This window comes from Thermobia domestica, chromosome 12 (genome assembly GCF_964235325.1).
Source record: "Thermobia domestica chromosome 12, izTheDome1.hap1.1, whole genome shotgun sequence".
Taxonomy (NCBI): domain Eukaryota; kingdom Metazoa; phylum Arthropoda; class Insecta; order Zygentoma; family Lepismatidae; genus Thermobia; species Thermobia domestica.
In genome coordinates, this window is record NC_137465.1 from 139,798,774 (window position 1) to 139,821,713 (window position 22,940).

Sequence of the window (22,940 nt, forward strand, 5' to 3'; positions counted from 1 at the left end):
ACACGAAATACAGAAACAGTCTGACCCATTTGTCTTGACGAAAGAATATGATCAATCTCTCAGTGCCAATACGTTTATACCAGCGAAATCCCACTCCTGGTCTCATCTTCGGTCGAGCAACAAAGTCTAGCGTGACGGTTTCGTGGCTGTTCAGATAACGGACTGTATACTGTAGACGTTACCGTACCGGTATAGTAAGACGGAGACTCGGATTGAACCCCCGGATTAGTCCCCCAATTTTCACTTTTTTAATTTCCATTATATTCACACCCGTAGGGAATATTATATAAGGAAAATCGGTTGATTTCTCCCCTTTTCTTATATAACATGATACATAAATTTTTTCGTAATATTTTTAGAACTGTTCCTCCTGTTCTTTTCTACTAGAATGTAGATTACGCCATATTAATTGATCATCAAACAACAGTGAATATGAACGGCTAAACGAATGCAACAATTAACTGCGAAAACTTTTATAAAATTCTACGATTACAAATGGGGTGTCATGGGTAACATTAGCAGTCGTATGGATGACATATGTCCATACCTATATATGTGACGTAAGCTATTTTAGCATTTGCCTATCTGTAACTTGACAGGATAGAATGTGGCTCTTCAGCTTACCAGTGCATGAGCAAACACGCTTCTCCGTTCTCGTCCAGATCAATGACAAATTCTCGCACCTGAAGCAGTGTTTCGCTAATTCGAACTGTACAATGTATAATTCACTGCTTGTATCTTCAGGGTTAAAAGGTATGTAAGAAAAATAAAGGACACAATGTCTAATGCATGTGCTTTCTGAATACGTGATCTCGGAATAGAATACAAACCTGGTTCTGATTCTCCTTCCAGTAAGAGATCTCTCCCGATATACTCTCAAAGTCGAAAGGGACGTTAAATTACAATAAATATATTTTATTTGAATTTAGCGTCCATTTCAGCAGTGAGGCAATATGAGACGTAGACCTACAGCTTAAACGTGGTATCAGAACCACATGAGCTACCACTGAGAACCAAACTCTGTTTTCCCACGCGAAGGGCCCTACACTAATCGCTTAGATACAAGAGAGCTCGAAATCAATCAACCGATTTGCTGTAACACCCCTAAAACTTTATATGTTTGTGTGTAGCTTGCTCGTTGAAGTTTAGCGTCCTTTTTTAGCACAGGGTATACGAAATGTTGGCCTATAGTTTAAATTTTAAGCTGGACGGGAAGCACTATGGCTCATTGGTAAAGCGATCTCACTAGTGCGAGGGTCCCTGGTTTGATCACGTCATGGAGTTTGTGATGGCCAACAACGTGTTCATCAGTTTTTGTAGGTTCTCGCGTTTCCTTTTACATTCTCATTTCAAAACTCATGATCATTCACTTTCGTCAATCATCCGTCTCCTTTTGCCTAAAGGACATAGAACTGAAAAACAGAAGTTTCAGATAGAATCTGAACTATGAGTTCCCACAGAGAATCAAACCGAAGTCATATAACCTCTAAACCGTTAGTAAATCCTGTCAACATGTTAAGAGTCCACTTTGCATCTATCTTATAAGGTTAGAATTGGTGCATGCTTTATGCTTTGTCCCCCGGAAAGACGGATTAAATTCCCGGTCCCCCGAAAAGCCATGTTAAATTCCCGGTAAGAGAATGTGGTTTGAATTCAACGTTAAATCGTAAGTCTACCTATCATTAGCCTCGGTGCTGAAAAGCGATGTTGAATATAAAACCAACACCTGACTTAGTTCCCGCTGAAAATGTATCGTCACTTGGATATGGTTATCAGTAGTTGAATAAAAGCACAAAGGACTGAAAATCATGCACGTAACACACACTACGAACTTCTCCAAAGTTTACGTCAATTAAGCTCATCTCGCTAGTCTAGTGGCTGGTGTGCGTACCTTTGGCACATGAAGTCCCAGGTTCGATTTCCGGTGGAAGAGTTTTGAAATTCGAAACCATTTCGGCGGTTCAGTTGACATTTGAACTGAAGGTGCACGTTTTATATAGCATCAGGGCTGAAACGGGACCCTAAACTTCAACAAATAAATTCACTTAAAATAATAAAGAAAAGGCACTAATCGTCAACTCCTCAGCAACACCTGTTTGTCGAACGAAATTTAAATTAAGAATATTTACTTTGCATACATCACATTATTAAATTGAAATAAAACACAATCGCAGACGTTAGCATATTATTACAACTTTTCTTTAAAAATACCAAATTGCGATCATAATAATATATTAAACATTTTTATTTACTTTTCAATGCGTTTTATTCTTAATACAGGGTGCGGCACGTAAAACCGGCCCGTCGTAATATTCTGGTATATTGTGTTTTTGGCAACACTTAAATAATCTACCTTTCTACCAGGAGATGGCGAGTCGAGGTCGGGTCGACTTACGTGACCTGCAGCAGTCACGTGCAGCCGCAGCCAGTGAAACTTGTCGAAACCAGTTGAGAAAAAGGCCTCGTTGTGTTAAGCCGGGTGAGTGTCAGTGTGTGATAATGCCGTATTCGATACCCGAGCGTGTTGCCATTGTTGAAGGGTTCATTCTCACTGGATCTTTTGTGAAAACAAAGAAAGAATTTGTTTCGGGACAAATTTCCAGGACGTTCTGTGCCAGCAAAAAGCACCATTCAGGAATTGATTGAAAAATGGCGGCGTACAGGATCGGTTCAAAATGCTCCCAGGAACAGACGACCATCTGTCTGCACACCTGAATTAAAGATGCAGGTGGAGGAGATAATGACAAGAAGTCCTCGAAAGTCAACCAGGAGATTGAGTCAACAGGTTCATGCGAGTGAGAGAAGTTGCAGACGTGTTTTAAGGGGACTGAAGTTAAAACCGTACCGGATAAGTGTTGTGCAAGAACTGAAGGAGCCTGACCTGCAGAAGAGGGTGCATTTCTGTTCATGGCTGTTGAGCAATGTTGCCAGTGGTTTCTTGGATCCACTAATGCTCATCATGAGTGACGAGGCGTGGTTCCACCTGTCTGGGTACGTAAATTCCCAAAACAACCGGTATTGGTCGACAGAAAATCCACACGCAATCCACCAGGTACCCTTGCATGATGAGAAGATTGGTGTTTGGTGTGCCATTTCCGCCACACGCGTTATTGGGCCCATATTCTTTGAGACGACAGTGAACAGTGACGTGTATATGGGAATCCTGGAGGAGTTTTATAAACACTTGACCGAAGAGGAGCGTTAGTTATGTTACTTTCAGCAGGACGATGCAACATGCCACACATCAGCTGCATCATTGTCCCTTGTGCATGAGATGTTTACACCAGAGAGGACAATCAGCAAAGGCTTGTGGCCTCCTCGGTCACCAGACTTGTCCACTTGTGACTTTTACTTATGGGGACTGTTAAAGGGAAGAGTATACGAAACAAATCCACACACAATTGAAGAACTCAAGACCAGGATCCAGGATGTCACCAATAGCATTACAACACAAGAACTGACAAGGGTATATATGAATCTCCTCAATCGTGCTCACATGGGTGTTGAAGTGGGCGGAGGACACTTTCAGCACCTGCTGTGAAGGTGAGTAGTCATATTCAATACATTACATTTCATTTATGTGTTGTGGTTAATCATATTCAATACATTACATTTCATTTTATGTGTTCACTTTACGGGCCGGTTTTACGTGCCGCACCCTGTAGTTCGTACAACACAAATGAACGCTTTAGCAATTTATATTACGATTAGTTAACAAAAATATCGTTTACCTGTGTTAGTGCTGTATTTTGCAGATTTTGGTTCATTACTCCTTCTCTCCATGAAACTTTAGGACAAGATAGTAAACTTGAATTGTCAGTCTGCGAAAATTGAAATAAAAATACTATTAGAAAAACCAAATATAAATCTCATTGACACAATATATTTAAAAATTCATTGGTTCAAAATGACATAAATAAAACAAGTGCAAATATAGTTAACATAAAGCATGATACTTTTTTTCATATATATTCGAAGATCGGTCAAAAAGTAACGTACAATCCACAGTAACAGATAATGGTAAGTAGTAAAGGAATGAATTTTTGCAGGTCGAAGCATTGGTTCCTTACCACCTAACCTATACCTAATTTTTATTTCTTGTTGCAGGTTAAGACATCGTGGATGATCAACGTGACACTCTATTATGTCAACATGCAGTGATCGAAGTCCTCCACAAATCCGAGATAACTCAGGAGCAGCGAATGCAAAGAAACCTGTTGCCAGTCTACGGAGACAACAAAACGAATCCAAGCAACGTCTTTCGATGGTTTAAGAGGTTTCAGAGTGAAGATGGTAGCGTCGAGGACTAGTCACTTTCAGGTGGACCGTTAACGTTCACAAGCGATGAAAATGCATCAGTTATTGAAAAATTAATCCAAAAGAAGACATGCATCAAAACAAGACAGACCATGGAGCATACAGTATAACAAAAGGATCTATGTTAACGCTGTAATTGATATAAAGAAAAAATCTTCACCAGATTCCACGGCTCTTGACAAGGTTGATGATACAAATCAGGAAGAAAGTGTCATAATCTTCGACGTTTCTCTGGGAACTGTCCAGAATATTGGGAGCCATTACGTGTAATGAAACCTGGTTGTATCACTCAGGGCTCACACTGAAATTGTAGTATTGATTTTCCTGCCTTGCCATAACTACGTAAATGACCAACAACACTGTGAAGACTATCATTTATGGTTAGCAGGATTTGCCCAAGTGGGCCCAGTCCGAAAAAAACAGCCGGGCTTTTTCGGGTTGGACCCACATGAAAACCCTATCTGGGTTTTTGAGCTTTCTGTTAGTATATTATTGGTACAATTAAGGTGATTACATTGTTAGTTATTTTTATCAGATTTTGGACTTCCTGTGGGCGAATTAGATTATTTTTTGTTACGGTATAGAACATTCAACATAAGACTTTTATTAAATTCTGAATGAGTTGAAAAAAAAAAAGCTTGACATAATTATAGAACAAATTATTGTATGGATTATACTTACAGCCTATTTGAAGTAAAATATGCAATTTTATATTTTAAAAAATACTCCCGTGAATAGTGTGCTCGGCGACGCCGAGGGACGTTATCCTTCATATGTTTGATGGATTTAAGGCTATAGGCACCGATACTACCAGTAAATATGTAAGTACATTAATAAAACTAATAGTATTATTTCTTATCTTTGATGATAACACAAGTATTCTTTTGTAAAATTTGGTTTTCCAACAGCAGCAGCTTAGTTCAGTCATTTGTTGCTACTCTTCAAAAAGCGTTCTGTGGAATCAACACCAGCAATAACGTAAAAATTCTTGTCAAATTTAAGAAGCTTAATGCACGGAGTTCCGAAGACTACGTAACACTTACTATTTCAAGTGATGAATTAAAACTTAAGTACTAGTGGATGGATTATGCTGGACGGATGTTATTATTCAGTTCAAAATCTCTTGTCGAAGCGAATTCTGTCAAGGAATTTGAAGCTTAAAATATATAACACAATAATCATGCCTATTCTTCTATATGGTTGCGAAACATGGCCGCTTACTCTGAAACAACATAGACAAAGTATTTGAGAACAAGATCCTGAGACGAACATTCGGACCCAAGAGGAACGGCGGAAACTTCATAACGAGGAACTACGTAATTTATACGGTTTACCAAACATTGTTAGGGTCATCAAGTCTAGCAGGCTTAGGTGGGCAGGTCATGTAGCTAGGATGGAAGAAAGTAAAAATGCTTTCATATTGACTGCAAGACCAATCGGAAAGCGACCATTAGGAAGACCTAGGCGCAAATGGGAGGACAATATTAAGATGGATCTCGCAGAGATAGGAATACAAAGTAGAAACCGGATCCAGTTGGCTAAGGATAGAAGTCAATGGAGAGCTTTTGTGAACGCGGCATTGAACCTCTGGGTTCCATACGCCATAGAGTTAGTTAGTTAGTTTAGTTTAACTGATAATTATTGTTCTGAAAATAATATTTAGCTGTACAAAATCAAAGAAAACTCCGGAAATTTCAGATATAAATGAGAAAAAAACTGAAGCAAAATGAAATGGATAAATTTTGCTCGATTAGTGAGCATAATTGGGTCTTCTGGTTGATTTGCAATACTTTTCTTTCGATAAGGTGTGTTACAAACCTCAGCTGCTTTACGAGTTTTCATCAAGAAGTTGCATCTATTGTCGCCAGATGGAGTTACAGCTGACAAGAGCAGAGTAAATGGACATATTCCATAACAGTCATATTCAGGGTATCTTAGAATTATATCAAACATACTGGTTGGCTAATCGTCTGTTTCAGCACTCTTCATTGGCTAATCCATTCCCGATTGCAGAATAGGTTGTCATTCCCCGTATTTTCCTTTAATCTGAAAGACGTTGATACTAACCCCACCTCTTAGCGTCGGTAGCGTTACAGGGTGTCTACTGGAATACCAGAAAGTAAATTCATGACTTTTTCATGACCTTTTTGTTCAAATTTTCATGACCATGGCGATAAACATTTACCATTAGTAATAATAAACCTCTACCATCAGTGGTGCATCGGAACTATGCGGGTTGCTAGTCTTAAATATCACTTATTCTGAATCTTAAAGAAAGAATCTAAAATTCTGCCGCCTTGTGCTCGAGCACAGAATAGCACTTACCTAAATACGGGCCTGCTCTTACCAGTGAATCAACTGTATTTGAAGTTTTAATTCTGAGTATAATTATCCATCTAGCAGAAATTTGTCTGAAATTAAGCACTCAGAGAACTGCCCAAAGACAAAACAAATTACAAAAGAAATTCGTTTTAAAAAAATAGATCATCAAATTTAAAATCTGCAAACTCAAACGAATAATATTATTTGCATAAGTCTAAAGGCCCAAAAATACACAATTTACATTTCTTAGAAGTAAAGAAATAGCAGATCAGAAAGTTGGACAGTAAAAAGTTGTTACTATATTACAGAGACTAGAAGATGAAATGGGGGAGCAGCTAGGAAGACAGTAAAGTACCAGTTAGCCAGCACTAACTGGTGGGTGAAATTCTCACAATTACTGACCTGATACAACTGTTTCAGTACATGCAGTATGAGGTATAAAAGTATGAAGTATAAAAATATACTCTGAGATTTCAGATTTTCATGACCAGTTGGGTAAATAAAGGACTTTTTCATGGCTTTCATGACCACTAAGCAAAATATATGACTATTTCATTACTTTCATGACTTTCATGACCAGTAGACACCCTCATGGTATAAAAAAGTCACAGCTAGAGTAATTTATGTGTATGTGTGTGTTACACAAATGAGGCAGCGGATTGATACAGAAGCAAGTCTCGTGTTACTAACTTGTGTAACGTCATAACAATGAAACGCATTTGTAAATGCTTATAGTAGTGAAATAATGGTCATGTTAAGTATAAATAGAAATTGAAGAAAATGCCCAATTGAAGAAAACATTATTTTTATCATTTCTACATTAGTATTACGAGGATAGTACTTTCTGTGAAACAAGACCAAAAAATGCCGATCCTCAGAAATAATTCGATGCAAAAGCGCCGGTTTTTGTAAATCAGCAGGGGTCCTTTAACTGTAAACGACCGGGAATCTAGAGGTGCAGAAACCACTCAGGCTTATAGGACGGCCTTTTTACCCGGATAATTCTAGAAATTGGCTCTCCTAAAAATGTAATTTTAGGTATTTTGAATGAATAGATTCTTTTCGTGTTTTTTCTTTTTTCACAGTGGAAAATATGTATTCTTAGATGAGAGTATTGTGGTGTAACTAGGAATATTCTAACTCGACCTCAGTTCTCGCCACGCTACTTTCAATGTCTGTCGTTTGTGATCTACGAAGCATAAAAAATTATGTTTAATCTGCCATTTAAAGGAATAGCCATTTCGTTGAGAAAAAATACAGTGAAGATCGTTTTTTTGCTGTCTTTTGATCATCAGCATCACAATTTCGGATTTTTCCATCTTTTCTTAAATCTCAGCTCAAATTTTATATATATCTTTTCTCACTCTAAGAATATGTCGGTTCTTACTATCATTTGGGGTGTTGAGAGCACAAGGTACACAAGTTCAATTATCTAAGGTGTGAGAAAAAAATGACAAAGTTTGTATACATGGAAAAAGGAGCACTGTTTTCTACAGTATAAGAAGTACTTACAATATCTGGGTATGAACCTTTCAAGTACTGAAAGGAGCTTCATATAAAGATCTTAAATATAAAATATCACCAAAGTAACCAAAAAAGTGGATTTGAATCCATTGTGTACTGAATGTCCCATTTAGGAATTATGTTGGATTAGAATTTAGTTTTCTTTCTTTTGCGTTAGCTCTTTTATTTTCTCTTTTCCTATTTTTGTCTGTTTTGCGGGGTGCTGAGAACCCCAAGAACTTCTACGGAGTGATCCTCCGGAGTCCGCGATCCTGTTTCGTTCTACATCATAGTATTTTAATTCATGTAAACTGACTTTAAAATCACAAGTTTCTTTTACAAGATTCAGAAACTATTTCGCTTGTAATAAACCGTTAGCATGAAATTGCTTGTTGTGCATCCTACATACAGAAGAATAAAACATAATATATCTGCGCATTTTTTTTTTCAGTTCAGTATTCAACGATTATGCTTCGAGGTCAAGAGAGGCGATGACAATGATGATAGTGAACGAAATGTGAATTAAGAAACTGGAAGGAAAGAGGAGAACCTTGTACAGGGTGTTTGTCCATAAAAAATTTCACTTGGTGCGAGCTGGGTTTGAACCAAGGGATGTCGCGCACCTGGCAAAGTAAACTTAGAGAGTAGGAGTGGGATGATAAAATGAGAATTAAAAATAAATAAAGTATCTAAAAGAATTGAATGATTATAGTTTCAATACACTAGTTAATAAGGCATTAATTATGTAAGGAAAACATATAATGGATATAGTAAGAGGTGATATAGTAACAAACATTAAAGGAAAACATAAATTTCCTTTCTCACCAAGGCCGGTGAGAAAGGTAGTAGATTTCTAACACTTCCGGTCTTAGTAGAGAGATTAGTGCTTTTAACTCATAGTGTGAGTAGCTACTGTAGTTTCCAAAGCATCCTCGTTTACGCTTAAATTCACTATCGCTTTGCGCCTGCTCCCTACAGGCTCAACCCTGCACAGGCTCGCAAGTTTCGTCCAGCCGTGAAAGGGACTATATAAACAATTATTGTAGAGTTGGTGCCAGGAGCGTCATTTCAGATTTTGCTTGAGGGGAGCAAGACCCCTTGATACAAGCAAAATTTCGCGATTTTTCACTGATTTATTACTATTCTATTGATAAAATCTATATAAATCCCAAACTCAGAAGGGGCAATTGCCCCTTCCTGCCACCCTAAATGACGCCTCTGATTGGTGCATCTTTTCACAATATTTTTTAAAGGTGTATCAGTTTGCAGCTGTATTATTGATCTGTACAATTATTTGGACAGGTGTTATTGTGTTAAAAGAAGAAAAAAATTGCCATCTGAGTTCAGAAGAGAAGGAAACATATTCCTGGAGGAGCGTCAGGTACTGTTTCGCCGTTAAGGTAGTGTCGATGAAAAATGGACCAGTAATCCGCAGGCGTCCAGTAACCACATCACACCATTGCCTTTGCAGGCCTATCTTTCTTATTTGGATCAACCCAGTTTAGATTAATGTCACTAAAGCACCGACAATTATACTAACTGACTTTTCCATTTAAACAGAAATAGATCTCATCCCTGTAAACGAGGTATCCAATTCGTGTTGGTTCGTAGCCCACGTACTCTATCCGATGATTCTTATTTAGTTTATGTAGTATGTGTAGCTTACAGGGATACTAGCGATTGGTACATGCAACATTCGGACAATGGAAGACTAGCAGATACCATTTTCCAGTCAAGAGATAATAAGTACTGCGTTGGGGACTATTCACAAACGATGCTAGAACTGTCGTTGCCGTCTCCTCATTAATGATAATCTTTGGTCCCATACTGCATGCTCTATCTTTCACAGTTGGCAATCAAGTACCCCATCGTGATGTAAGATGCCGGATATATCTGGGTGTCGTCTGTTGTAGCTCCCTGCTCCCTGCTCTTTGAAACTGCGTTTTCCTGATATTAGGATGATTCCTTTGCGTTCTGCTGATATTAGGATGATTCCTATCTTCTGTTCCTTTGTCAGAAGCATCTTAGATCGTCCTCAACAGTAACAGATTCTGCAGTACCAATGAGCCTTTGTGTTCATAACGTAGAACCATAGAAGATGGGATTAATTACGTCAATTTTTTGTGAGATATCGTGATAATTATAATCATGAACTTGCAATATATTTGGCACGAAATGTTCCAAAAATAAAATAACAGTTACTATTGGAGGTTTAAAGATGTTCATACACATCACTGTCCTCTAATGTTAGAATGCAACAAAAATATCGATGTCAACACCACATAACTAATTATCTGCAATGGTAATTAGAAGTTGGATTTATAATAAACAGTACTTAGGAGTAAAATTGATTAGGATAAAAATGTAAAGTCTACAATTAATTTGATATAAAATAACTTCTGCAAACAATGTGACATGCAAAAGGAACCACTGTATCGTATTTTAATTGTTTGTATTTGAAGACAAGTTTCACTGCCAATAATATAGAATTTTTATAAACCTACTTAACAAGAATAAGTTAAACAGAAATATATAGTTACGTGAAGTGAAAAGTGAAACTGCGTAACCATAGACCTACAGTGAAACACATTGTTTGAAATTATACCACTGTACTAATAATGTCTACTTACTATATCACATTCTCCATTCAGTACTGCAAATCACTCATATCACCACTAGCATAATGGCCTTCTGTATTTTCTACATTCAATGCCTGTAAAAACAAATATATATATATAAAAGCTGATATCACTGGTAATATAATAATACTATTAATGTCAAAAAAGTTAAAATCTGCCTGTGCTTCAAATTTTTAAGCACAAGACTGGATAATGTTAATTATCTTCCAGTAATCTTTATCGGCAGTCTTTTGATAAGGTTAATTAATAATTAAAGAAAAATTCTTTGCCCATTTACAAGTAGCAGTATGCTTGTCACTGTTAAGAGAAATTAAACAATAGATACAATCTGCCACTTACGTAGTACATAAATTAATAATAATAATAATAATAATAATAATAATAATAATAATAATAATAATAATAATAATAATAATAAAACAATTATTTTGTTTATTTCAAAGTGGTCTATCGATTGATATATGTCTTTATCTTTGGATAATATCGTAATAAACTGAAATTTAAAGATTATGAGTAGATCATAAAATTGAGCTACATCTCATTTTAATCATACTGTATACTGTCGTGTTGCTATCATTTTTGTCATTATGCTCTACGGTTATGCTGTGCAGGCAAAGGAGATGGTGATGATGAGAATGAATGAAACGGTGGAATGAAGAAAGAGAGGAAAGGAAAAACTGAGAAAAACCCACAAATACGGTGTTTGTTCACTACAAAGTCCACTTAGCGCAAGCAGGGATCGAATCAGAGACCCTACGCAGCAGAGGTGAACGCTCCACCACTGAGTTACCGCGATCTCTACTGTCGTAATGAAAAGTTTGATTAGTGTGTACTTCAGGATCAGTTTCAACCTTACGTACAGCATAAAATTTTAAGTTTACAAAAAAGAAGCTTGTTGTTACCGATCTTTTCGCATTAAAATTTAAACTCACCCATGTCATTTTGTTTAAGTCAAAGAAACTTTCAATTTTTGTATGTTTTATCGTTGAACATTAGCTTTTTCGTTAAACACATAATATTGCAGAATAGCCAACACTTATGTGCTATGGTTTCATATTTTTTTTTCTTTGTTTCCCCGAAAATGAACTTGCTTCTTAGAAGCCCACTGGGTCATTCCATGTCAGTTCACCCAAACCATTTAACCCACCATCCCAGATATTCATGAAACTTCTGTCTCTTGTTAGCAGTACATGACCTATGTGAAGTTTTTCCTCCTTAGACCAAATAGGTTTGGAGTTAGACGCGACCAAAGTTTGGGAAAACAATATATGTACATAGCTTCCGAAATTCTGCTTTGAGACTCCACTCTAAATTGAACATGTTATAGCTCAAGATCTAACAAACATAGCTGTTTAAAAATTCTCAGAGAAGAACCAAGGTTTGTAGATTTCAAAAAACACTAACTTCTAATTTCTTAGAGCAAAAACACTGCATCACTAAACAAGAACTATCATGAAATGTACTTTTCTTTTTTTTTGTGGTACTTTTTGTCTTCAGCTAAACGTAAAGCACTGCTCTAAACAGTTATGAAAGAAAGAAAAAAAAAAAGTGGGATTCTGGGAACATGTTGGTATTATTAATAAATGTTATAGATTTATGAATTGTTAAATTACAAATTACAATATGTTTAAGCTGTGGTGTGAGGGGTGAAGAATCCCAAAGATTGCGCCCAAATAAGGACAGGAGGGGCCCAAGTACACAAATGGAACATAACCGCACACTTACTTCTTACAAATAAATAAATAAATGCAAGGAGTATCTGAATTCATCCACTTTTTTATTTTGAAGAGTAAGTTTTACATGCTCAACGTAAATTAATATCGCTGTTAAAATAGATAGATAAGTAGATGTGTGAGGTGCTTAGTAATACATATGCACATATAGATAATGTGGTGAACAGTATTGCCACCTTAACGATATACCTACATTAATTCAGACATCCTACGTCACCTACTGTATTAGACGTTTGGGAATTTTGGAATAAAAAATGAGTTTGATAATTATAGAGCCGAAGTTATTGCCAAATGCACCATTTCCTGACTGCTTGTTCTTAAATTTTCCTTGCAACGGGAAATGCATGTCACGTTGCTAACTAAAAGAGCGGAACGCACTGTCACTCAGTGAGATAAGGAATTTAAAGTTTCTTGCCGGCCGCCCCAGGAGCTGAATCACGGTATTATTGACCAACCGAGTCCCACAAATTCCTGGCAAAAACAAAAGGTAGCAAATGCTGAAATGATAAATGATTTCTTCAGTTAAAGGAATTCAGTCTTGTTTGCTTCTTGGCGCTGTTGTGAGAGTTGCCGTTCCTTTCTCACTATGCCAAAGGTTGGACTTTCGCTGAAAGGCAAAATTGCTGACTTTGTAAAAGAATCTGGACTGGACGTATTTTCAACAGATGGGTCCATGTAATTTTGCAAAATTTGTGAAAAATCTGTTCGTGCTAAGAAACGTTATTTTGTGACACAGTATTTAAGTACCACGAAGCAGAAGACAGCAACTGACAAGAAGTGCAATGCAGATAAAACTATTCAACTATTGCCAAAGAAGTGCAATGTAGATAAACAGGGTTGGCTGGTTTAAACCAGCTGTTTTTTTTTTTTTTTTAACCAACTGGTTTAAACCCAAAAAAGAAAAAAAAAACGAAAAATGCTTTAAATCGTGTGAACTTCATGGTGACGTCTCCACATATCACACCATCTGCATTCCGTTTATCTACTTTTCACCTTTTATTCAAGGGGTCCCGTGTTTAATTCTCGGTCGAACCACAACCCATCTTTCAAGTGTAAACCAAGTAGCGATTCGAGGTATCCCTTTAAGCGAAAGTCTTCTCCGTGATAACCTTGGTATTTCATAAGGATGTTAAGCTTAAACATACGAAACGAAACCAAATTATATATTTCTACTTGCCTGAATGCCTGTTGTTTTATAAAGAAGCTAAGGTTGCTTAAATATATTGATAGAAATTGGTAAAATGTATCAACTGCCTACGTAGATTCCAACATCAGCTTGGATTCGACTTTGTTTTAATTTTATTGAATGATATCTACATATCAAATTTGTAATTTAATACCTCAGTTTTAGCGTAGTGATTATGATACGCTGACCTTAAAATTTTACATACAAATACATTTAAAGTAATAACAGAATTTTCCCAATGGCTAAGGCGGGAGTTTCCCGATTTATATATAATTCAGTATAATGTTTTTACTTGTGTAACTGTAAAGCATTTTGTCCTTCTGAAATGACTCCTGACAATTATATTAACAACTATGCCTATGTAAAGATCAGTACAACGTGTTTTTATCAGGAGTCCTTTGTGAGTGAGTCGGTAATCACATTTGTGACCAATTAGTCCCGGTTTCCTGTCGAAATGGACAAACGTTTGGATTCAGCTTTAAGCTTATGTGACCCCTTCCAGCATAACCTTGTTGTTGCATAATAACACCAAGGCGAAACAAACTAATTTCTGTCCATATCTAATTTAAATACATAGAGTAAATTATTTAAACCAAACCAAAAAAAAAAAAAAAAACTGGTTTAAACCAAAAAACCGGGTTTAAACAAAAAAACTGTTTTTTTTTTTTGTTTTTTCAATAAAAACCATGGTTTTGCCAACATCCTTCTTTTTAAAGTGGGACCCGTCTCTGAAAAGTTGTTAAATAATAATAATAATAATAATAATAAAAGCTTGAAGTAACCTGCGAATCTACATTAAGAAAGACACTTAGAGGATGCACATATTGATGTCATTGAAAAATATTCGAAGTAAAGTTAGAGATAATAATATTTTCATTTCCATAGACGAAACTACTGATGCTGTGGGTAGATTCATCTGTAACGTTATAACTGGGACTATGGACCATGGACAAACAATCGAAGATTTTTCTTCTAACAGCAAACGTTGTGGAGAAAACCAACAGCTCCACAATATCTCAAGTATTTATCAGTGTTCTGAATCTACTTTGGCCTGCCGGAATAAAACATGACCGTGTTCTTCTCTTCCTGACTGATCCAGCAACATATATGAAGAAGGCAAGTGTGGCACTTATTTATTTTCCCCCAAATGTTACGTTTGACATGCCTGGCCCACGCCTTGCACAGAATTGCAGGAACTGTTCGTGCATTGTCCCAATTTGTCGTGCTTATTTCAAATATAAAGATGATCTTTGTTAAAGCACATTCTAGAGTTAGAGTTTTCAAAGACACTGGACCAGATATACCACTGCCTCCAATCCCAGTTTTGACGAAGTGGGGATCATGGTTGGAAAAAGTTTTTTACTAGCCGAGCATTTCGACAAAATTACCGAGACTGACAATGAATTTGATGAAGAGGATGGTTCTTCCATTACAATTGCTCAGGAGTTACTTGGACAGACATCTGTAAAGAATGATCTCACATTCATCTTTTCAAATTTCTCGCAGATACCAACGTCAATAATTTCCCTGGGAAATCAAAATTTGGAACATGGGGCTGCTATGAGTACGCTTGATGGTGTGGTGAAAGATGTGTCCAATATTCCAGTAAAAAAGACGAAGTTTTGAAGAAAAAGTGTGGCCTGCTTGTTAGTATAAACCGGGACTTCCAGAAAATTAGAAATATTTCTAAAGTTGGAGGTTGACAGCACGGTTAATGTGGGTTTGGATTAGTGCTTTTGAATTTTTGTGACATTTGCGGTTTTCGACTTTTGAGAAAACCAGTTTTCTGAAAACCGAAACCGCAAAAGCGGATTTCCAAACGGAAACCGCAAAAGCTCTTTTCGAAAGCGGAAGCTGCCGAAACCGTGTTTGTGGTTTTATAAGCGAAACCATGTTTCTCCTTTTTAAAGCAGAAACAATGTTTGCTGTTTTTAATTACACCTTTTAACAATTGTGAAAGCATCTATCAACCGAGACAATTGTATTGATTTATATGTGTGTTTTAACTTTTTTTATTTGCTCCAAGACTATTATGGTAATATGTGCAGCACTGTGCGAAAGGGATAGTTCGATGGTTGTACAAGTCAACAGCTACATTAGGGTTGCCATATTTTAAAATCAGAAAAGTGAGGGGTTCTAAACCATATGTACTGATGTGAACTTGTGTGTTACAAATACTGACATGGGATTCTTTGCTTATTATTATTATTATTATTTCTTTAATGGTACTTCCAATGTAATTTTCGGCTGCAGGGATGCAAACTGGGCCCCACCTGATTTTCATATTTGGTCTAGGAATTAATTCGTGCGGTTGGTACGCACACATTGAAGCTGTAGTACAAACACAAAATACATAAATACCTTAAGAAAAATATTGTCCATCGCTAGCCACCACTTTCGCCTATCTGTCAGGCAATGTACGGATTCCGTGGCGAAAGAAGTCCTCATCCTTGGAAGCGATCCAGTCAGAGACCCATGTTTCGATATCTTCTGAAGAATAAACCGCTGTCCAATCAAATCGTTGTTCATGCAATCGAACAAGTAGTAGTCCGAAGGAGCAACGTCTGGTGAATACGGCGGGTGGGGTAAAACTTCCCATCCGACATTTTCTAAATAGGTTTTGACCGGTTTTGCGACATGTGGGCGAGCGTTATCATGTTGAACAATAAGTTTATCATGTCTGTTCTCCCATTCTGGTCGTGTTCTGGCCAGAGCTTGCTTCAAACGCATTAATTGTCGTCGATAACGTTCTCAATTCATAGTTTCACCCGGTTGCAGCAGCTCATAGTACACCACACCTTTCATATCCCACCATATGCACAGCATAACCTTTGCACAGTGAATATCTCGTTTTGGTTGTGATGGACCTGGTTCACCTGGTTTCACCCAGGCCTTTTTTCGTTTAGGGTTCTCGTAATGGATCCACTTCTCATCACCCGTAATAATTCGATGCAGAAACCCCTTTCTGCTCTGTCGTTGAAGCAGCAATTCGCAAATGGTTTTTCGTCTTTCAACGTCTCTGTCTTTCAATTCATGTGGAACCCAATGTGACATCTTTTGAATCATTCCCATGGCTTTCAAGGGTTTGGAGACTGTTGTTTGATCAACGCCTAATGCTGCTGCAAGTTGTTCCTGCGTTTGACACGAATCCTGCTCGAGCAATGCTGTCAATTCTTCGTCTTGAAATTTTTTTGGCTGTCCAGCTCGCTCTTGGTCTGCCAAGCCGAAATCACCACTTCTAAACCCTGCAAACCACTTCTGATACGTTCGCTCAGCTAGAGCATGGTCACCATACACTTCCACCAAAATACGATGACTTTCAGTCGCACTTTTCTGCATGTTAAAGTAATGCAGCAGGACACCCCGCAAAAACACTTTATCAGGCACAAATTGCGCCATGTTCACTTAACTACAAACTGGTGTTGTTGACGCTTTAATCCACTGCCCTATACTACGAACGATACGCGATGACAGAGGTTTGCAACACATGTGTGGATACACGGAACTGTGGGACGCTCCGTTCGTTGCGCCATCTCTTGTCCACCCGCACGAATTAATTCCTAGACCAAATATATTTTGTAAACTAGACCACGAGGAACACGAATCTGAAGGAATTCTGACATTCCGAATTTCGGAACTCGAGATATTCGAACAAAAACTGACCAAGGAAGCAAAAAGGACACCATTTGATTTTTATATATTTTGTAAACTAGACCAAAATGAGCAATAATCTGAAGGAATTTTGATATTCCGACTTCCCGAACTCGAGATACTAGAACTTATACAGTAATATTTATATAAGTAGGTAGTATGTATAAAAGTAACGAAGAAAGTTCTGTCGCTTTTTGACCTATCACCTTAAAGCATCGATATGTCACCTAAGACGTACCTGGATGATCAAAAATAGTACGCATCAGTATCAACGACCTTCTGCCAACGTTCGGGATGGGCATGGATTCCTTCGCGGTATACATTGATTTACCCTGAAGGAAGCGAAGAAGGTATCAAGTGCATTTTGCATCTCTATTATGCAGTTGAGCTGGAGTCCTCTAAGGTGAGTGACCAAGGAGTGGAACAAGTGATAATCGGACGGTGCAATGTCCGGGGAGTATAATGGATGCAATAGTTTTCCATCCAAGGCGTAAGATGGTGTCCCGGGTCATTCTAGCCATGTGGGGTATAGCGTTGTCCCGTAACGGGAGAACCTATTAGCGACTGAGAAGTGCTTGCTCCAGGGTTTTGAGTTTTTCTTGAACACGACTCAACTGCTGACAGTAGACAGTTGCATTGATGTTCTGTTCTGACCAGCCAGTAGCAGTTCCCGATGCACGATGTCGAGAGCAGTCCACCAAACACACAGGAGGACTTCCTGCTGCATTGCTGGTTTCAGCTGTTTTGGAACCGGTTCATGGGATTTTAACCAATGATGACGACGCCATCGAGCTTCGTACAGGACCCACTTCTCATCACATGTCAATACTTTGTCCAGAAATTTCAACAGTGTTTTGAAAGACTAGAAATATAACATGGGGAAGAAGGGTCATGCATGGCATTCTTTAAAGCCAAAAACAAAGGTATTGTGTGCAAGTTCTGAAAATGACAAATTATTTGAAAAAGTGTTTTAAGTGCCAAGCTCATGTGAAACGGCTTGAAGTACTTTTTCGAATACCGTTACAAGTACACCATCTGCGATAGAAATAGCTGAACTATTAGAAATAGATATTCCTGATGTTTCAGTATCGAAAGAAAGCCCGGCACCTCTATCGCTGGGTTCATGTGCAATACAACTATTGGTTCTCACTCAAGTAAATCATTAAGTTCTTTGTCACCTTTTGTGAACCGTATGGATGCAATCACACACGTAAGCTGCAAACAGTTTAGTATAGCTTAACTTAGTAAGGTGGATATTAACCCTTACGGTACCAAGGGGGTGTTCGTGAAGCCCAAAACCAACTGCTTTTCTGCCCGAACAAAAAATTCAGCATTGTCAGAAGGAATGTTATGAACAATTCAATTCCATTTCTTTCTCAGTGGCTATTGGTTTACCTTTCAGAGCCCTACAAATAGGGATGGGTTCACGAACCTCTCTCCATGTTGGTAAGGCATGCATTTGAGTGTGTCTAAAGCTTCAATGTGAGCTGTCATATAAAAAAATTAATGTTACATAAACCTACAGGGCAGTCTCCAATCGATGTGATAACACCTGGGAAAAGAACAACCATCAACAAGAATATAATTTAATAAGGCCTTTGAATGAAATCGAGACTTGAATGAAAGAATCATTTCATCCAAGAAATACAAGAAAATGTAATGCAAACGGTTCTATACTGTCTCGGACACCACAACAAAGATTACATTACATTACACTGACTATTGTTGTTGATGTTTATTCTCTTCCCAGCTGAGGTGCTTCTACCTCGATTGGGCACTATAAGTATACCTGGTAGATAAAATTTATTCTATTATATGACAGCTCACAGTGAATCTTCAGGTATCATCAAATGAGGTATTTACGGGGAATTAATGACAACTTGAACCTCATATTCATGCTCAGGATGTTAGATTCATACGAAATAAGAACGATTCATTGAAAGAAATGTCCAAAGTAAAGACTTGCCTTCCTCTTAATTCATATAATCCCATTACTGTACCCAGTATTAAAAGATTATGAACAAATAATTTCTTCCGTATAGTTGAACAATGAGAGCCATTACATTACATACTGTATTTTTTCATAAAACCGTCTCTTAATTTTCATAAAATTCTTATTATATTTTTAGTAGTTTATTTTACGTTTATATTTGGACGAGGGAATTTGTTTCGTTACTGAATAACCATTTTCGCAGTGGGAAGCATGTAGGAGAGTATATTTCAAGAGAGATGTAGGGCGCCGAAAGCGTAGTAAAATGCACGTAAATGTTGAAGTGTATACAATATACAGAACTCCATTCAAGCAGGCTTATAAGATAGTAATCTCACTTTTTTTGTTATTTTTACCATACTACTTTAATTAGGGTTATCCGCCTTGAGTATGCATTATCCTTATAAATTGGTATTTCATAGCGACATAATAGCTTTTTCCTGTAATTTTGGTCCTCATGTTGTTCAACTTTACCATATCTTTCCTTGTCATCCTTCTATGTATTAACTTTTGCTGTAGATTAAGAATACGGAGACACTATTTCGATGATTTCCAGGTAAAATCAATAAATTCACAGTGAAAGAATAACATCTACGGAACTTCAATATTAGCGCAATATGGTAGAAACAGTTCAATCAGTATGCCTGAACTGAAAGAATACAGTAGAACTACAACAATTATACTGTCATTGTTGTGTAATCTACCGTACAGGAAGCAATTATACTCAGTATCAACCCTCTCCCAAAGTAGTTTTGTGCCACATTATTGTAAATACCGCTCCCCTCGGTGTCCTAACGCTCTTGTACGTTGCCTACTTATAGTTGCAATAAAATTCCTAAACTAATTCGCAAAAGTGTCTTCAGCGCCCTAATCACCAGTGCTACTCTTCTTTCGGGAGATTATTAAATATTCCCTCCGCAAGCACGCCTAATAAAGTAGAATATCGCTAATAGTTTAGTGTTTTTTATGCTGTTGCGAGTTTATTGTGCACATAAGACAACGCACACATATATTATATATGTATTGCATTTATGCTCCGCTCTTGTTAATCTGCGCGTGAAATACCCAAAATGACAAATATTTGCAGGCACGGCAAAGCTGAAGCTGTTGGCATACATGAAAAAAACTCTTAAATCATTTTATGGTTACCCCATATAGTCAATCTGTACGGTTTATTTATCTTTAATATAACTGGAAAGTCATTAATCTAAAAAAAAAAAAAAAAAAAAGCATGCTAATTTTTTCTAGTACGCGAAATTCTCCCTTCTTTTGTTATCAATGTTCCATATTCCACCATAACGAGGCGCTGTAACCTAGCGCTGATCAAAAGCTAATTTTACGAAGTGTACACTATTTAGTGTGCACTCCATTTGTAGACTTCGAGTGTGCATCCTCGAAGTGTGCACTATGCACTTTTGGACACGGCCTAAGAGTCCTAAAAATGAAGAAATAATAGTATGACTTCAAGCCTTAGGTTAGGTGGTTAGATTGCATACATAGAAATCGTATATAAACCCTATTTGTTGTACGTTTGGGTGACAGGCTCAGTTTTAAATGTAAAGTTTGCGATGATTCCGAATTGTGTGATGATTCCGACTCTGATCTTACTGTTGATTCTGAGTAGGATGGTAAAATCTATGGTTGTTTTATAGTGTTCCAAATATGGTACAGATTAATTGCTGCTCTATACTGAATAAGTTGAAGTCTAAATATTACCTTCACGGAGTTACTATACACCTTAACGTTGTTCATCATACAAATATTTTAAATATGCTATTCCAATAAAACACTTTCACAAAGCATTAGTGTTAATGTTAAACTCCATTTAGTGAACACCAAAAATAAGGAATTCGTTATTTAAGTATTTTACGAAGTGTTATTCCTCATTTTATGAATAATTTTCTCTCAACGGCATATTTAATAAATAATTTGATCGACCAATTTATTAAATTTAGTTACTTTGATTATTCTGCAACTTTCGCAATCATACAATTACGTCTACAGAATGGCAAATTGGGTAAATGTGTAATTTGTTTAGTTTCTAAGTATTTTCTACGTTATTACTTACTAAAGCCGAGTTTCTTTACTTTGATATAACTATATTAACAGTTTAGTTGTTACAGTGTAATTTCTTAAACAGACTGAATTTATTAGTTCAGTAAACCAGGAATGAAAGGTAAGAAACTTATTGGTATAATTCTTTGCATAATTGACAATTCAGTACGTTTCATTACCTATAGATGAAATACCAAACATAACATTATTTTGCGTGAAGAAAGTAACCAGCTGTATCTGGAACATCAGTTCAATTTTCTTAATTATCAAAAAAAGTTGTTTTTCATCTGTACTATTCAATTTTTTAAGGTAATGTTAAAAATATATATGTATAATAAAATTGTTGTGAACTTTAGATCCTCAAAATAGGAAAGTAATTATTAATAATTCATTTTCCGACAAGAATATATTGGGCAAACTAAAAGAAAACATGGTTATTTATTTTAGTAATATAGATCCTGCTGTTATTTAAATAGTCTAGTTAGTGTGTTCATCGGTGATTTGAAAAACTGGAGAAGGTATTGGAAGAAGATGCACCAGATTGAGAAAAATGGAGAAAGCAGTTTCATCCTACGCGAACCTAAGGAAGAACCTAAATTCCGTGTCATTAATACCAGGAGCTACTGGTAGGCAGAATACTTAATAATAGTGTATGATTGGTTTGGTGACAACTGACTTCACTTTTGTTAATCATCGATAGCTATGTTCGATCATAAATTTTATATTTTCGTGTTGGTTTGGTCCACTATCGCCTAGCTGATTGGACGTCTTAGCGGCACACTAAGGTAAAAGTTCTTGGGGTAGAATGGTCAATTATTTTCCGCGAAGGGTAATAGAAGGAAATTTAGAATAAGTAAAAAGAAATATGATGGTGAGTAGCTAGGAAACCCGTATTTTTTTTACTTAATAAATATCAAATTCATTCGTTAATTACTAGAAAAAATGGTTAAGTCGTTATTTAGTATTCCTGTTGCAGGTGATACAAATGACCATTATATTTTTCATTGACAACGATAAAATCCATTTATGGATAATTGAAACATAAATTACCCACTAAAATACCCATTTTGGGTAAATACCCGGGTATTTACCCGCTAAAATAAATATGTTTTAGGGGGGGCTTGGGGGCAGTAGCCCCCCATGTATTTCCAAATACAAGCTGACTACATCTTACATTTTTTCTTTTTGAAATTTTTAGCTGAGAATTAAATATCGTAGTTGGAGATTGCGCATAGTTTGGATTAGGTTAATTTAGAAACTGGTTTTCTCTTCATTTAAAGTACCGGTATGTAAGTTTTATGTGGCTGTTTTTCTGATCCACATTTTTGAGAATTTGTGAATTACGGTTGTTTAAGAACTGATAAATCTAACGGTTTCCAGAGTAGTTTGGGAAGCAGTTCCTAAAGATGTTTCTATTCTCCGCATTGAGTTCAGGGGTAGAGTAACACGGTTGTCTGTTCCGAGGAACTGTGTCCTAGATTGGTCTCATGAATTGAATCGTTCTTGGGGAAATGACTCCTAACTGCTCCACGAACCGGGTCAGA

The 22,940-nt window shown here is 36.9% G+C and overlaps 1 protein-coding gene across 2 annotated transcripts in view; it reads right to left on the reverse strand.

The window, feature by feature from the left end:
* Csk (C-terminal Src kinase) overlaps nucleotides 1-22,940 on the reverse strand; it is an 82,372-nt gene that overhangs the window by 57,544 nt on the left and 1,888 nt on the right. For both annotated transcript variants that reach the window (XM_081734162.1, XM_081734161.1), the window contains exons 2-3: nucleotides 10,773-10,855; nucleotides 3,732-3,821 (exon numbers count right to left, since the gene is read on the reverse strand). In XM_081734162.1, the coding sequence (XP_081590288.1) occupies nucleotides 3,732-3,767 (36 nt within the window). In that variant the 5' untranslated portion in view covers nucleotides 3,768-3,821; nucleotides 10,773-10,855. The remainder of the gene's footprint in view (nucleotides 1-3,731; nucleotides 3,822-10,772; nucleotides 10,856-22,940) is intronic.